Below are 15,457 nucleotides of genomic sequence, written 5' to 3' on the forward strand. Positions count from 1 at the left end.
TTGAGTAATATTTATTCCTTTAAAGTCGAAAACTTGCATACTCCTACTTATTACTCACGAAATAAGTTTGTTTGTAACCGCTAGTTGATAGTGTCTATTTTGGCCCGTTTACGTATCGCGTCAGTCTCATGGTTTTAAAACGAGTTGTAACAATTCAAACCCACTACTAGCAGATAGTGTCCGCTTTGGTTGTTTACGTATCACGTTTACCTCACGATTTTAAAGTGAGTATGTTAGGGAGAGGTTTCCACACTCAATGCTTTGTTTCCATCTCCAACCAATGTGTGATCTCATTCAATCGAGATGATGATTAACTGGTTTAACATTAATATCATTAGTTTATTATTAGCATTACAGATTCTTTATACATATATAAAGACTGGCGCCTAGCACAGGCAGGCTAACACTACGAGAAATTGATCCCATTTCAGGTGCTACCAACGCAAGTTTGGAGACAAGCCTGATCCATTTGGTCCATTGTAATCCCAGCATTGCATATATTAGCTAGAGCTTGAGTGTATTTCATCCCATATCTTGACATTCTTTTGCAATGTTTCTCATAGATTTTAACCTGTGTTTCAGAGACACCATCAACAGAGTTTTTGATGGCATAAAGTATGTGTAGCTAAGCATAGGACTTGAAAATTGGCTTACATATTTCTTAAAGCAGTTCCAATCATCAACGAAGGATTGTCCATGTCCCCTAATACGGTTAAGCACTCGTGAGCTCTTTGCTTCTCCAAACAAAAGCTCACCAATTTGATTTATACTGTTGTCAGCATGCCTTCTACTCAGAATTTCATCCTCTAGCCGCTCGCTAGCCTCCATCTTTTCTCTAGACCCATATGGGGCATTTTGAAACTGATATCAAACCAAAGCTCTATAAGTTAAGGCTACGTTGATTGCCATCGTAATTAGAATATATATACATTGTTTAACAACTCATACCTTGTACCAGTAATGAAGGAGGCTAGCATCACGCTGGCTTACCCCATTTGCTAGTGAAGAAATGATATGAGTACTCTTAACAGAGGATTCATTGTTGTTGTCATCAGAGGAATTACCAAAATAGGTGTTGAGGAAATTGTTTCCAATGCTTTCATTTCCATACAACATTACATGAGATCCGTACCCAACTTTATCAACCGAAGTTCTTCTTCGAACCTGGGAATACACGAGAAAATGTTTATCAGTAGTGTAACAGCCCAAGCCCACCGCTAGCAGATATTGTCCTCTTTAAGCTGATCTTACTTAAGAATCAATAAGCTTACCGTATGATATTGTTGATTCAGAGTTTCCTTGCTCGAATCATGCTTGTCACTACATGTCACGACACAACACAAATTCATTAAGTACCGTGTTAAAACGCCATTGAACTCAAAAGTTTAAGCCGACGGGTTACCTGTCTTCCATCCAAGCGACGCTGTACAAATCTCCGAGACAAGTATCATAGCCTGTATGAGGAGTAGGAGACTGTCCAGGACAATATGCAGCCCAGCTATCCTCTGTTGCATTTGATGCCGTTGTTGCATATATATTCATGTTTTCTGGAAGCAATCCTTCGAACATACTCCCGGACTCGCATGCCTCCACATATATTACCATGCTTTTGTAACTTTTGGCTTCATGTTTCCTTTTCAGCACGTCCATTAGATCGTTGGAGTAAATATAGTCACCCATGGGCATTCCTATGATCATGTGAAGCAATGTATAGTCAAATTCATGAGGGGAGTTTAGTGTTTGTTGACACAAAAACGAGTTGAAAATGTAAGTTATTACCGAGCATTCCAGCAGCACCATGGTCAGTGTAGTAGATGAAAATATGATCATTAGGCCCACTATCAATAACCTTACCACTTCCTCCAGTGACACCAGATTTGTTCCCCAAAATGGCAGCATAAAAGTTGACTGAATTCACATCCTTTCCTGTATAGTCCTTGGGAACTCCTTGGTAAACATCAGCCCCACCTGGTTTGTTGATAATGATTCCTGGCCTTGGATTGTCTGGATCAAACGCAATATCGTCATACATGAAAACGATTATGTTCTCATCAGGGATACCCTTCCTCAGTATTTGATATGCATGACATACATCCGCCTACGTCAAGAAGATAGTGAGTTAATACATTAGCAGTATACATCCAACAGTGAAGAACTGTTAGTCACACTGTGACAACTTTATTGAATAATGTATTGATATAAAGAGCACCTGATGTCGGTAATTGTCATAACCATTAGAGCCAGCAACGAGGAGCGCCCATCGCTTGCCGGGTTGGTCGGCATTGGCATGACTGACCCACTGTTTCTTAGCAATAATGCTGTTGAAAAACAGAAGAGCTATGAGGAGGAGTGTGGTTGGAGTTGTAGCAAAAGTTGTCATATTAGGTGAGGAAATGTGAGTGTGTTTGAGGTATCCCAATTCCCACAGGCATTATTATAGTAGAAGTATGGTGGCGCATGCATGATTATGTGCTTACCAATATCCCTTTCTTTTCTATCTTATCAAAGCCGTCAAGCAAATGGTATGCCTCTTCTTCCTCTCTTTCTATGTTTGTTTTCAATAGTATATTTTGCTCTATTTTTCAAGTAATTCTCTTTCCTTTTTCAAACCCTTCCCGCCTATTGAGTCGGCGAACTCGAGCCACTCTCATCCATGCAAATCTAAGGATAATTCCGAATAAACAAGAGTTCATGGTTAGTTCAGGATTAAGATCGAGTTACCTAAGTCATTGAATGAAGAAAAAAAAATCAGTCTCAATAGTAAACGTCATTATAAAGTGAATGATTTTCTTCATGGTTCGATCTTATGCAATACTCATTGCATAGGACGCCCCCACTCACATGTCTCCGCCGCATGTACAATTTAGTGATCACATTGTTTTATCATGTACAAAAGTGGCCCACATCCATAGTGCCCCCAAGATAAGGTACTCAGATTTATCCTTGTACTATAAATCATTTTGACTATATATTTGATCCACTCTTTATGTCTATACATATAGTTCAAGTAATTATACTATAGTCAGAGTGTTCTTAGTTTATTGAATTTAGATTAATAATCGTAAAATTGACTTTATTCAATAATAATATTTACAGAATAAACATCACTAACAACCTTATTGAAAATAGAATACGTTTTTGTTTATGCATTTAGTAACATCACGTGAGAATCTTATATTGATTGGGGAGGAGAACGAAACACCCTTTATAAAGTGTGGAGATGTTTCCCTAGTAGACGCGTAATGGAGAAGCCCATAAGAGAAAGCCCAAAAACCTTGAAAGGAAGCTATGGATGAATATCGGTTCCTCTGTGTAATTCTAACAGACATGTTGCCTTGAGTGCAAGTTAATAATAAATAAATATAGATTAACGTATAAAAGAAAATAATTTCATTCTTAGATAATTTCTATTATAGAATCAATGTTGACAGGAAACGGCAAATTAAACTGAAAAAAACTATAATGATAATGAGCCAAAGAAATTAAATTACGTTTTTTTTTTTTTTTTTTTAATAAAACAATTTAATAACGTCTTTTTCTAAAAGAAAAAAGAAAATTCGAAACCGTACGCTAATCGTTATGGTGAAATGTCGTCGTTTTCCTTACAGTTGGAAATTGGAACCCCGTCAAACATAACGGAACTCCGGGAAGTAGAGACGGGAGACCTGAAGCTACCGACACTCTTATCCAAGGCTTGAGGTTCGGAGTCCGAGCCTGAACTCCGAGCTTACTGAATCCGAATCTCTTTCCCTGGCCCTATCTCAGTGGTGACTGATGGCTCATCACTGCGGCTTTACTGTCAACCCCATTCATCTTTCTTCCATGTCTATCACTCCTACAAAAGGGAATGTTCCTCTTCACAATCTATCTGGTTTTACTCCAATTTCTCAATTTTATGTTAAATTGTGAGTGTTTTGGTTCAATTTTGATCGTTTCTTAGCGATACCCAACTGGGGTTTTTAATCTCTTGAACTTTTGTCTCTCTTTAGCTTCTGAATTTCTGGTTTTTGAAAGATGATGCATGCCAAATCCGATTCTGATGTGACAAGCTTAGCCCCATCGTCGCCAAGGTCACCGAAGCAGCGGCCGCTGTACTACGTGCAGAGCCCTTCAAGAGATTCTCACGATGGCGACAAATCGTCCACCCAAGCCACTCCCGCCTTCAACAGCCCCATGGAGAGTCCTTCGCATCCCTCTTATACGCGCCACTCTCGCTCCTCATCTGCGAGTCGGTTTTCCGGCACGTTCCGATCTGCCCTTGGCCGGAAGGGCAGCCGGAAACGTAACGATAAGGGGTGGCCGGAGTGTAATGTGATTGAAGAGGAGGCAGACTATGAGGATCTATACGACGACAAAGGGTTAACTAGAAGATGCCAGATTCTGATGGCTCTGCTTGCGTTTGTCCTTATCTTCTTCGTGTTTTGTTTGATCATTTGGGGTGCTAGCCGGCCTTTCAAAGCTGAGATCAGAGTCAAGGTTTTGTTTCTAGCTCTATATACTCTCTGAAACAATATAAAATTGTTTCAATATTGACTTGTTTTGTTGTCGTTGATTAAAATAATATTTGGATCTTTGTTTTGAAATTTCATAAATTTTCAATTTCCATGCTTCTTGTTTTGGCTGCTGCACCATATATGATCAGTTTAGGACAACATGTTTGAAGGCATTTGGTTTTCAATGTCAGAGAAGTGAATATCCTTTTTCTCTTACAGAGCATGACAGTTCATAATGTTTATTTTGGAGAAGGATCAGACACAACAGGAGTCCCGACCAAATTACTGACAACCAACTGTTCATTAAGGATTACAGTGCACAATCCTGCAACTTTCTTTGGGATTCATGTCAGCTCCTCCCCCATCAATCTTATGTACTCCCAGATTGCAGTTGCCTCTGGTCAGGTAAAATTCCTAACTACGAACTTCCATAAGAGATGCATCAAGAATAGAAATGGGAAACTGATCCTGATCCTGATTGGATAAAAATTTGGGATGTTTTTCTGCTTTGCAGTTGAAGAAATACTATCAACCGAGACAGAGCAATCGAGTCGAATTGGTGAACCTTCAAGGGAACAAGGTGCCATTGTATGGGGCTGGAGCCAGCCTTGAAGCCTTGGATAAAAACGGAAACATTCCTATGATGCTGGTGTTTGAAGTTCATTCAAGAGGGAATGTGGTGGGGAAACTGGTTAGATCAAAGCATCGAAAGCGTGTCTCGTGTTCTTTAGACATCGACTCTCGCAACTCAAAGCCGATGAAGATTAAAGCTGATTCATGTACTTACGATTGAGAGAGATCTTCATCTTGCATCTTTCTCTTCATTGGAAGGGAAAGATTCTACATTTAGAATCATCCTTCACTTGTAGATTTAGTTCTTTCTTCTTTAGAGCCATGGAATAATTAATGAGGAAAAAAAAAAAAAAAAAGATCAATGAATCAGTTTATGGTACATACTATTGCTTTGCTAAGTACTCTCCATACAACAACAGAGCATCAGTTTATATTAAAGATTCTGATTGTATAGAGTCATCTACTAACTTGCACAAACTAAGACCAAGAATCAATACAGCCTAACACAAAATGGCCAGTTCCTCAAACCAAAGAAACGCTTTCAAATTACAAGGGAACGAATAGCGACAGTAAGGCATTTGCAGAGCGACAAGCTGAACTTACAGGAGTTTTCGAGGAATCCTTCATCAGTTATCTTGTAGCTCCAGAACGTTTCAGTTTATGTTCTACCTATCATCTGTTATGGTTGAGAGTTTGTGGTCTGTAGGCTGGAAATTTCTGGTGTGGAAGGAATGCCCTGTTGCTTATCAACAGCACAGCTGGGCTCAGAAACTGTTCCACCGATTCTGTTTGGAGGCCAATAGCGGAATAATGATCTTCCTATTATATTTTTGGCCGGCAGCGGACCCCTGAACAATTGGGTATAGCCAGCTATCAGCACAGGGAAGAAAAGAATTTCAAAGAGGTGCCTGAGATATAGACTGAGTTCGACATAGGCTCTAGAAGAGTGGAAACTGCTAACTTCTAATTCAAACAACTTTTCAAAGGTATCAAGATATTTGGTTATATGAACATAAGTATTTTACTTGAATACACTTCTTTAAAGTGAAATGATGAGTGGAGACCTTACCACACATGAGAATCATAGCTGTTATTGCGATTATCGCCCATCACAAAGACCGAGTTTTCGGGCACTCGCTACATCAAGGAATCAAAGAGGTGTAATGTTTAGATTTCACAAAGAAACAAACGCAGGATGAAATGTCTGCAAGGATGCAAAACAAATGCAGAAAAAAGAAAGTTATGCTTACAACTGGAGTCATGTCATATGATGGTGGTTCAAGGATGAATTTTTCGTTTCTTTCGACCCCGTTTACGACAAGTTTTCCCTTCCGGACCTGCGATTAGTTGATATTCCAAGCAGAATGAAACTGAAGCACAGATATGTTTGGTGCTTGAAAATACATAATCAAATGCAGGAGATTCAATAGTTGAGTGATCTATATCAGTAGCTTCAGGATGAAATGTGCAGCAATGTCAGATAATGATGCAAATGAAAACTAAAGAATCTCACCTCCACAGTGTCACCTTCTTTAGCAACAACTCTTTTAATGAAGACATCTGCATCTGTATATCCTACTTTCTGAAGCACTGGTGGACTTTTGAATATCACTATATCATTAGCGCAAGGGTTTCTAAAGTAGTATGTGACCTGCAAAAGAAAACATGAGTATTTATCTTGCATCAAACTTATTAGAATGATATGATATAGTTCACTTTGAGCATAAACTCTCATGGGTTTGTTTTTTGTTTCTCGGTCTCATACCAATGGAGGTGTATTTCTCACTTATAAACCCATGATCAACCGCTTAATTAGCCGACGTAAGACTTATCTCCCAACAATCCTCCACTCGAACAAAGTACATCATAGAGCCTCCCCTGAAGCTTATGGAGCCCTCGAGCAACCTCCCCTTAATCGAAGCTTGACTTCTTCTCTAGAGCCGTCGAACAAAGTACACCATTTGTTCGTCACTTTTGACTATACCTTCGAGGCTCACAACTTCTTTGTTCGACATTTGAGGATTCTATTAACATGACTCTGATACGAAGTTAGAAACTACAACTCTCCACATGATATTGTAAGTTCTCGTAACTTTGTTTTTGGTTTCCCCAAAATGTCTTGAACCAATGGAGGTGTATTTTATATAAACTATGATCAACCCTTTAATGTGGGACCCATCTCCCAACCATCCTCAACAAAACCAAAGTCCAAAACCCCATAAATTTGATTGACAGAATAAATCATAGATCTTCCTTATCTCCAAGAACTTGGGATAAAGAAAATATGTTGAGCATATTTTACTTCGTCATGCATTAACAGTTCGGAGAAAAACATTAGGCAATTTTAACTATGAAATCTAAACTTGTTGTGGTATGAATATCATATCCCAATTTGTATAAAATTTCCAATAGAAACACGGCTGCAAGATACGATTAACAGTAGTGAACAAAAGTTCTACCTTCTCTGCTACAAGTCGATCCCCAACATCAAATGTAGGATACATTGATAGCGAGGGAATGTACCTCGGTTCTGCAATAAACGTCCTGAAAGCAAGAGATATTGCTATGGCTGCAAACACTGTTTTGGCGTCGTCCGAACTCAAATTCAACCGTTCTGCCAGAAACCCAGAAGAACCCTTTTGCGTCTCCACCTTCCCACTATCCTCACTTTCATCGCCGCCTCCAGCTCCATCGCCGCCGCCACTACTGCTTCCGGATTGAATAGACAATTTGCTGCGAGTTACTTTCGGGAAAATAGAACGATTGGCGAAGGGGGTCTGTGCGAATTTTGGGGAAATGGCGATTGAATGAAGATTGAGAATTGGGAAGCTAGAAGTGTTATTGGGTTTTGAGAGGCGCATACATTGAAGAGAAGGGTTGTCAAACGATGGTACTGAAGAGAGGAGATGAAGAGAGAACATCCTCAGGATTTCGAGCAGTTGGGTTTGCAAGTGGGGGTGTTGTTCTTCGGAGACGGAGCGGACACTTTTCTAGAGAGGATGAAAGGAGAAGACAACAAAACAGAAAGTCCATTGGATTAGATGCGAATATATTGAAAAGTTTGGTATTTTTCTTATAGTTTTCAGAGTATTTGTAATTTCTTGACTATGTTTCAAATTTCTCGATTTGAGTTCAAAGTCGATAAATACACAAAATCAACTCCAAATTATTAACAGGATAGCAATTTACATGGTCACAAAGTTTGGATTTTGGTCCTCAACAACGAATTTACAGCACTTTACATGAATTGGGTATAGAGTTGAATTACACGAAGTGATTCAAAAGTGTAAAGTATTTGTAATGCTGAACCATTTATAATTTCAGATAGCAAGCACGATCACTTTTGATTCACGCAGCAGCTGGTTGTCTCCTTGTTGTCACTAATGGATGAACATCATTTACAAGTTGAAGTGGCATGCTGAGCGCACAAGAGGGGCGTGCCTGACGTAGAGGTGCTCCATGGACGTCCACATGGAACTTCCACCCCTTTTGGGAATGTCCTACTTCTTGTTTGAGAATATGGATCCATTACCCTTGCCACAAATCTCATTGTAAGCAAATCTTGTCTAATAGACGCGTTTTAAAATTGTGAGACTAACGACTATACGTAATGGGTCAAAGCGGACAATATCTACTAGTATTGGCTTCGAGCCATTACAAATGGTATCAGAACCAGACATCGGGCAGCATGCAAGTATGGACACTTACCCTCAAGAGGGGAGGATTGTGAGATCTCAGGTCGGTTGGAGGAGGGAACGAAGCATGGTATAAAAACCTCTCCCTAAAATACGCGTTTTAAAATCGTGAGACTGACAGCTATACATAACGGGATAGAGTGAACAATATCACACTATCTACTGTCGGTGAGCTTGAGTGACCGACACTATTTAAGAAAGGAGAACATCCAAAGGCTAGGTCAAAATGACTTCTTCATCTTCATCCCTACTCCTTAAGGAGTTATTCTCGGTTAGTTGGTAAACTATTAATTTCCAATGAAAATGTCCAAAATTATTGAATTTTTCGGTAAAAAGTAAATCTTATTTTTTATCCATATTAAACTTAGTTAAAAATGTTGGACTATTATTTCTAAAATTGTTATTTTAAATATTTCAACATAGTCACAAATAATTTAAAGTTCAAATACCCTCACTTATTTGTGATAATTTGTGAGTGTAAAATATTTTTTACTACCACTTAATAACTATACTTTAAATAATTAAACTATAGACTCCATGAGTTCATTTATTTCACCATCGATTATATTACGTATTTTTCAGGAACATTTTTCGGCAAACGGGGCGGGTCTATAAATACCAGAAACAAAACAAGACTCGGGAAACGGAGTTTAATCGCAGAGAAGCTCCACAAGAGGCCTGAGGAAGTTCAGAACTGCAATTTCCCTCGCCTTCTTCTTCATACTCAGCTCCTCGTTGATTTTCCCCCCAAAATCAATGAATTCTAATAATTTCTTGTTACTGCAATCATGATCGGAGTTTCGATTTCTTCTTCGTCTATCTCCTTCTTCGTCATCTTCGTCCCCATCTTTATCTCCATTTCTATTTTCCAATTCAACCCCTCATCCGATCACACCGTATTCCAAACCCTAACTCGAAACTACTCACCCAACGATCCATTTCCGTCCAAGAACGTCACTGATGGGAACCGAGTCTCGCAGAAGAACTACATTGTTCGCTTCGTCCAATACAGGGAGGCGAAGGAGCATCGATTTTATCTGGAGTCACGTATTAGATCGGGCGGCTGGAAATGGATCGAGAGGCGGAACCCTGCGTCCAAGTATCCAACCGATTTCGGCTTGGTATCAATTGAGGACTCGGTGGTAAGGGAGCTGGTTGAGGAGATTGAGGAATTGGAGCTTGTCAAGGATGTGAATGTCGATGCAAGCCACGTCAGGGGTTTGCTAGAGGAGGGTGGGGGTAGAATTGGGGCTTTTGTCGATGGGAAGAAGCGTCCGGGGAAGATTTTCACCTCCATGTCTTTTAACGAAGAAGGTGGGGAACGTTATACGGCAATTAGCAATGCCTCTAATAGATGGGGACGGCATCTGTTGATGCAGGTAATTTCCTTTAATGGCCCATTTTCTCTTTTCTGTTGATCTATTTGGCTTTGGGTCATAACTATGAGGAAAAGGACGATGCAGTGGGAACTTCATGTGTCTCATTGAATAAATTTGGATACCATTTATTGTAGGAAGAGCTCTAGTTCAGTAAATTGATTTATTTTTTATGTAACTACGGAATGAGGATTCACTTTTATAAGCCAAACTTCAATCTTAACTAATGCATTTCTCATTTTATACATTTAGCACGGTTCAATATAGTAAAACCAAATGAAATAAGACCAAATGTTTCCCCATCATTTCCCGTTTCAATTTTGTGTTCTAGTTAACTCTCTCTGAGAAACAATTCTTGATTTCAGAGATCTCAAGTCACCTCATTATTTGGAGCAGACTCTCTTTGGGCAAAGGGGTATACTGGTTCCAAAGTCAAGATGGCTATATTTGATACTGGTATTCGTGCTAATCACCCACATTTTAGGAATATCAAGGTAAGAAGATCACGGAATCTATTCCCATTCATCTTACATCTTGTTTAATTATTAGATCAAAAGAAAATCTCCACCTATGGTTTCACCTAATAGATTTTGAATTGTGAGTAATTCAGGAGCGAACAAATTGGACCAATGAAGATACTTTAAATGATAATCTTGGACATGGGACATTTGTTGCTGGTGTCATTGCTGGTGGGGATGAAGAATGTCTAGGGTTTGCTCCAGATACGGAGATATATGCTTTTCGTGTGTTTACAGATGCACAGGTAATGCACATTGATCATTACTCAAATTACACCTTTTGACTGCAAAAATTGTTCTATATCAATTTCCCTTGGTTAATCTAACAGTGGAAGGAGTATGGAAGCTTGTTGTTTATTTTTCATTTAAAAGAAGGATTATGAAAAGTATGTATTCAGCCTATTGCAGGTGTCATACACTTCATGGTTCCTCGATGCATTCAACTATGCAATTGCTACCAATATGGATGTATTAAATTTGAGCATTGGTGGACCAGATTACTTAGATCTTCCATTTGTGGAGAAGGTAAGATTTCTCTGTTCGGTTGATTGCAATTTGGTGATTGGGCGAAATAAGTTATGAAGTTGAAAAAAAAGAATTTACTTAATTTTGTTTGATTTTAGGTTAATTAATTGCTGAATATGTCTTGATCAAACAAATACTTCCTACATGTAACTTTTCCATTAAATTAATTATTTACCTTCTTTCAGGTTAGAGTTTGCCAGCATTGCTATTACAAAGAGCTTTAGACTAACAAAATGTGTGTTGTCATTGGGATACTGCCAATTTTTTCTTCATGATATTTATTAACAGTTATTGAACGAACTATATAATCTGGAAGTTTTATTAATATTGTCCTAACATGATCATTAGCGAATATACGGTTGAAGAGACTTTTTCCTCTGAAATAATCTTTTCCTTGATGAAGTTTCTTCTGAAATAATTTAGCTTGTTGAGTTTTTGGTTTTGTATATTATTGTATTTGTAGTTTAAACTTGTGGGTAACATCTTAATAGAGTGAGAGGTCTATTGTTGAATCCATGCATCAGAGATAATTACATCCAATCAACTTTTATTTGTCTGCCAGATTTGGGAAATAACGGCAAATAATATCATCATGGTTTCTGCAATTGGGAATGATGGACCACTTTACGGGACCTTAAACAATCCTGCAGATCAGAGTGATGTCATTGGTGTTGGTGGTATTGACTACAATGATCACATTGCTTCGTTTTCCTCACGTGGCATGACTACTTGGGAGATGCCTCATGGGTACATTACACTTTGCTCAGGCCTTTAAGTTCCTTCTATTTTTACTCCTATTGCATTTTTTGTAATATTGGGCAAATGGTTTGTCTCCTTTCTTTGATTGGGATTTGGACTTGGATAAAGAGTAGATGTGTGGATAAAACTTAAGCCCATAATGTTTCGACTTCTTGTTCAATAATTTTTATTTATTTTCACCTTATACTAGCCAACTGAGATGAATATGGAATAAGGCTCCAATTACCATCTCAAAGTTTGATGTTTGATCCCACACACCCGTAATTATTGAACTATAATAATATTCACCTTATGCTACTATCCAGTTTCTTTTTTTTTTTTTTCCNTTTTTTTTTTTTTTCTCTTTCTGTCCATTGACATCAGCACTCTCAAACACGTCATTTTGTACAGTAATGGTCGTGTGAAGCCAGATGTTGTTGCATATGGTCGGGAAATTATGGGATCAAAAATTAGTACTGGGTGCAAAAGTTTATCAGGCACTAGTGTGGCAAGTCCTGTGGTTGCTGGTGTGGTATGTCTGCTTGTTAGTGTCATCCCTGAAAGCCAGCGGAAGACTATTTTAAATCCAGCTAGCATGAAACAAGCACTTGTTGAGGGAGCTGCAAAGCTTGTTGGTCCTAATATGTACGAGCAAGGTGCTGGCAGAGTTGATCTGTAGGTTTCAACCCTCTCTGTGGTTTTTGTTTATATGGTTTGCTTCTAGAGTGTTTTCTTATTTCTTGAATATTCCCAGGTTAGAATCATATGAAATACTTAAGAGCTACCAACCTCGGGCAAGCATCTTCCCTGGTGTTCTTGACTATACAGATTGCCCTTATACATGGCCCTTTTGTCGCCAACCTCTTTATGCAGGTGCAATGCCTATTATTTTCAATGCTACCATTTTGAATGGAATGGGTGTAATTGGCTATGTTGAAGGTCAACCAACTTGGAATCCTTCGGATGAAGAAGGAAATCTCTTAAGTATTCACTTCACTTATTCTAAGGTTATCTGGCCTTGGACTGGTTACATTGCACTTCATATGCAAATTAAGGAGGAAGGTGCACAGTTTTCTGGAGAAATTGAGGGCAATGTGACTCTAACAGTATATAGTCCTCCATCTAGAGGAGAGAAGAACCGCCGGATAAGTACTTGTGTGCTACAGCTGAAGTTAAAAGTAGTTCCAACACCTCCAAGATCAAAACGAATTTTATGGGATCAATTTCATAACATCAAATATCCTCCTGGTTATATTCCTAGAGATTCCTTGGATGTACGCAATGACATTCTGGACTGGCATGGAGACCACCTGCATACAAATTTTCATATCATGTTTAACATGTTAAGAGATGCTGGATACTATGTTGAAACGCTTGGTTCTCCTCTAACATGCTTTGATGCTCGCCAATATGGGACACTTTTACTAGTGGATCTTGAAGATGAGTACTTCAAAGAGGAAATTGAAAAGTTGAGGGACGATGTTATGATTACTGGATTGGGGTTGGCTGTGTTTTCTGAATGGTATAATGTAGAAACAATGGTAAAGATGAGGTTTTTCGATGATAACACAAGAAGCTGGTGGACTCCAGTTACTGGAGGTGCAAATATTCCTGCACTAAATGATCTTTTAGCCCCATTTGGTATTGCTTTCGGGGATAAGATTTTGAATGGTGATTTTTCTATTGATGGTGAACAGAGTCGGTATGCATCAGGAACAGATATTGTGAGGTTTCCACGAGGTGGTTATGTGCATAGTTTCCCTTTCATTGATAGCTCAGAGAGTGGGGCGGCTCAGAGCATACTAACATCTAGCCTGAGTAAGGTAACTGTTGCAAGCTTCTCTACGAACTTCCCTTTTAAATAATCTTTGTGGTGGCTGAAAAGTGTTTCAAATTTGACTAATTTTCCAGTTTCCTATTTTGGAAGTTCAAGTAAATTTGGACATCTCTGTATTCTAGTTGAATTAGATACTTATAACTTTTGATCTTGCACAAGGGGGAACTAGTAAGTTGTAGCTGCAGCATATCTATTTTAATTTTCTGATGCTCGAGTATAATGCTCTAGAAGTTAGTTTCTTGATTCCAGGGAAAGGAGCCCGACACCACTAAAGAATTCTTGAGAACATTTAAATATTTAAATGTCTAAAAACTGTCAGAAAGAATGTATTTACATGCTTGAATTATAGGTGTATTCTTATTGACATTAAGAGTCTTCCATGCTTTCATGAAATTATTGTGATCTTTGTAATACCGTTAAACTAACTGTTCGTTGACAAATGCAGGCAGACTTTCCAATTCTTGGCCTATTAGAGGCAGGAGAAGGCCGCATTGCAGTCTATGGAGATTCAAATTGTCTAGATAGCAGCCATATGGTTACAAATTGCTATTGGCTCCTGAGAAAAATATTAGATTTTACCAGTGGAAATATTAGAGATCCGGTGCTATTCACCAAGTTTTCCAAACAAAATTCACCTCTATATCTTGAAGATAACAAACTTCCATCTCGAAGAAGCGATGTAAATTTCTCTTTGTATTCTGCTGTTTCTGGAAAGGAATTGATATGCATGAGTGATTCTAGGTTTGAAGTATGGGGTACCAAGGGATACAGTGTACAGGGCAGGGGAAGGAATAGAAGGCTGCCTGGATTTCCCTTAATTGACTTGGGAAGAGACTCGAATTCTACTCCAGAAAGTTCTTTGATGGGACCTCCCAAGTTGACTTTAAAGGACCGAAGTGATAAATATGGAAACCGATACTTAAGCTTGTTCTACCGGGATGAGGTGAGAGTTTAACTTTCCTAATGAATTGAGACTTACAATATTATTTCATCAATGAGATTCTTATAATTTCCTGTTAATTGTTATATTCCTTGCAGCCTGACATGCCTTTGATTGTTCCTAATCATTGGCTTGTTCCTGCTGTAGTTGCTGTCGCAGGTCAGTGATATATTCCCCGTTGCTCCTAGATTTGATTTCCTTTTTCGAATTGAATACCTGACTTGGTTTCTTCTATTTCAGGGCTTTTGCTTCTTTTGAGTTTTTGGCGAATTAGACAGAAGCGACGACGCCGAAGAAGAGGCTCGGGATCTGCTGCACGTTTTTCCAATCTCTAGTCAGTGGAGAAATTTTGTAGTTTCCAAAGTATAATATACCTTCCAGGAAGGAATTTTTGATGTAAAATCTAGACGCGTAAATGTTGTGTAGCACCCATAGTAATAGATGTGTTACAATGGTGAGTTGAAAATTTGAAGCAATTACTGTATTACTTAGAGTTCGATCGCTGGATCTCAACCCATGCCAGACAACTTACAATTGGTTAAATATTTGAGACTTGAGATCTAAATGCGTTAGAATGCAAAATTGTTTGTTTGGTAAGGCTACTTTGATATTAGAATGATGATGTGTTTGTTTTTGTAGAACTCAGCAGGTTGAATGTAGTTATATTATAAATCTCGGTTATGAATTTTAATACATTATTGATCGATGATAACATAACATACTTAAGGACTAGAAAAATGTCCTTTTGTCGACTTTTAGATA

General features: G+C 38.5%; 4 protein-coding genes across 4 annotated transcripts; 2 read left to right on the plus strand and 2 right to left on the minus strand.

Annotated features, from left to right (window-relative positions):
• Window positions 1-304: 304 nt before the first annotated feature.
• On the minus strand, window positions 305-2,422 carry LOC111780111 (vacuolar-processing enzyme gamma-isozyme-like). The gene is made up of 7 exons (XM_023660403.1): window positions 2,210-2,422; window positions 1,780-2,098; window positions 1,403-1,688; window positions 1,272-1,320; window positions 949-1,164; window positions 655-861; window positions 305-571 (listed from the first exon to the last, which is right to left on the minus strand). The coding sequence occupies exons 1-7, from the start codon at window positions 2,378-2,380 to the stop codon at window positions 428-430; spliced, it is 1,392 nt and encodes a 463-aa protein (XP_023516171.1). The 5' UTR covers window positions 2,381-2,422; the 3' UTR covers window positions 305-427.
• Window positions 2,423-3,633: 1,211 nt separating this feature from the next.
• On the plus strand, window positions 3,634-5,404 carry LOC111780378. The gene is made up of 4 exons (XM_023660759.1): window positions 3,634-3,905; window positions 3,990-4,476; window positions 4,713-4,898; window positions 5,008-5,404. The coding sequence occupies exons 2-4, from the start codon at window positions 4,015-4,017 to the stop codon at window positions 5,284-5,286; spliced, it is 927 nt and encodes a 308-aa protein (XP_023516527.1). The 5' UTR covers window positions 3,634-3,905; window positions 3,990-4,014; the 3' UTR covers window positions 5,287-5,404.
• Window positions 5,405-5,432: 28 nt separating this feature from the next.
• Window positions 5,433-8,096, minus strand: LOC111780380 (chloroplast processing peptidase-like). Its single transcript, XM_023660760.1, has 5 exons — window positions 7,526-8,096; window positions 6,580-6,717; window positions 6,317-6,403; window positions 6,136-6,203; window positions 5,433-5,914 (listed from the first exon to the last, which is right to left on the minus strand). Exons 1-5 carry the CDS (start codon window positions 7,985-7,987, stop codon window positions 5,746-5,748), a joined length of 924 nt encoding a protein of 307 aa, XP_023516528.1. The 5' UTR covers window positions 7,988-8,096; the 3' UTR covers window positions 5,433-5,745.
• A 1,285-nt stretch (window positions 8,097-9,381) lies between these two features.
• On the plus strand, window positions 9,382-15,293 carry LOC111780254 (subtilisin-like protease SBT6.1). Its single transcript, XM_023660603.1, has 10 exons — window positions 9,382-10,140; window positions 10,503-10,631; window positions 10,748-10,900; window positions 11,064-11,180; window positions 11,743-11,927; window positions 12,330-12,593; window positions 12,673-13,741; window positions 14,201-14,698; window positions 14,794-14,854; window positions 14,936-15,293. Exons 1-10 carry the CDS (start codon window positions 9,550-9,552, stop codon window positions 15,028-15,030), a joined length of 3,162 nt encoding a protein of 1,053 aa, XP_023516371.1. The 5' UTR covers window positions 9,382-9,549; the 3' UTR covers window positions 15,031-15,293.
• Window positions 15,294-15,457: the final 164 nt, after the last annotated feature.

Source organism: Cucurbita pepo, chromosome LG18 (assembly GCF_002806865.2).
Source record: "Cucurbita pepo subsp. pepo cultivar mu-cu-16 chromosome LG18, ASM280686v2, whole genome shotgun sequence".
NCBI classification, from domain to species: Eukaryota; Viridiplantae; Streptophyta; class Magnoliopsida; order Cucurbitales; family Cucurbitaceae; genus Cucurbita; species Cucurbita pepo.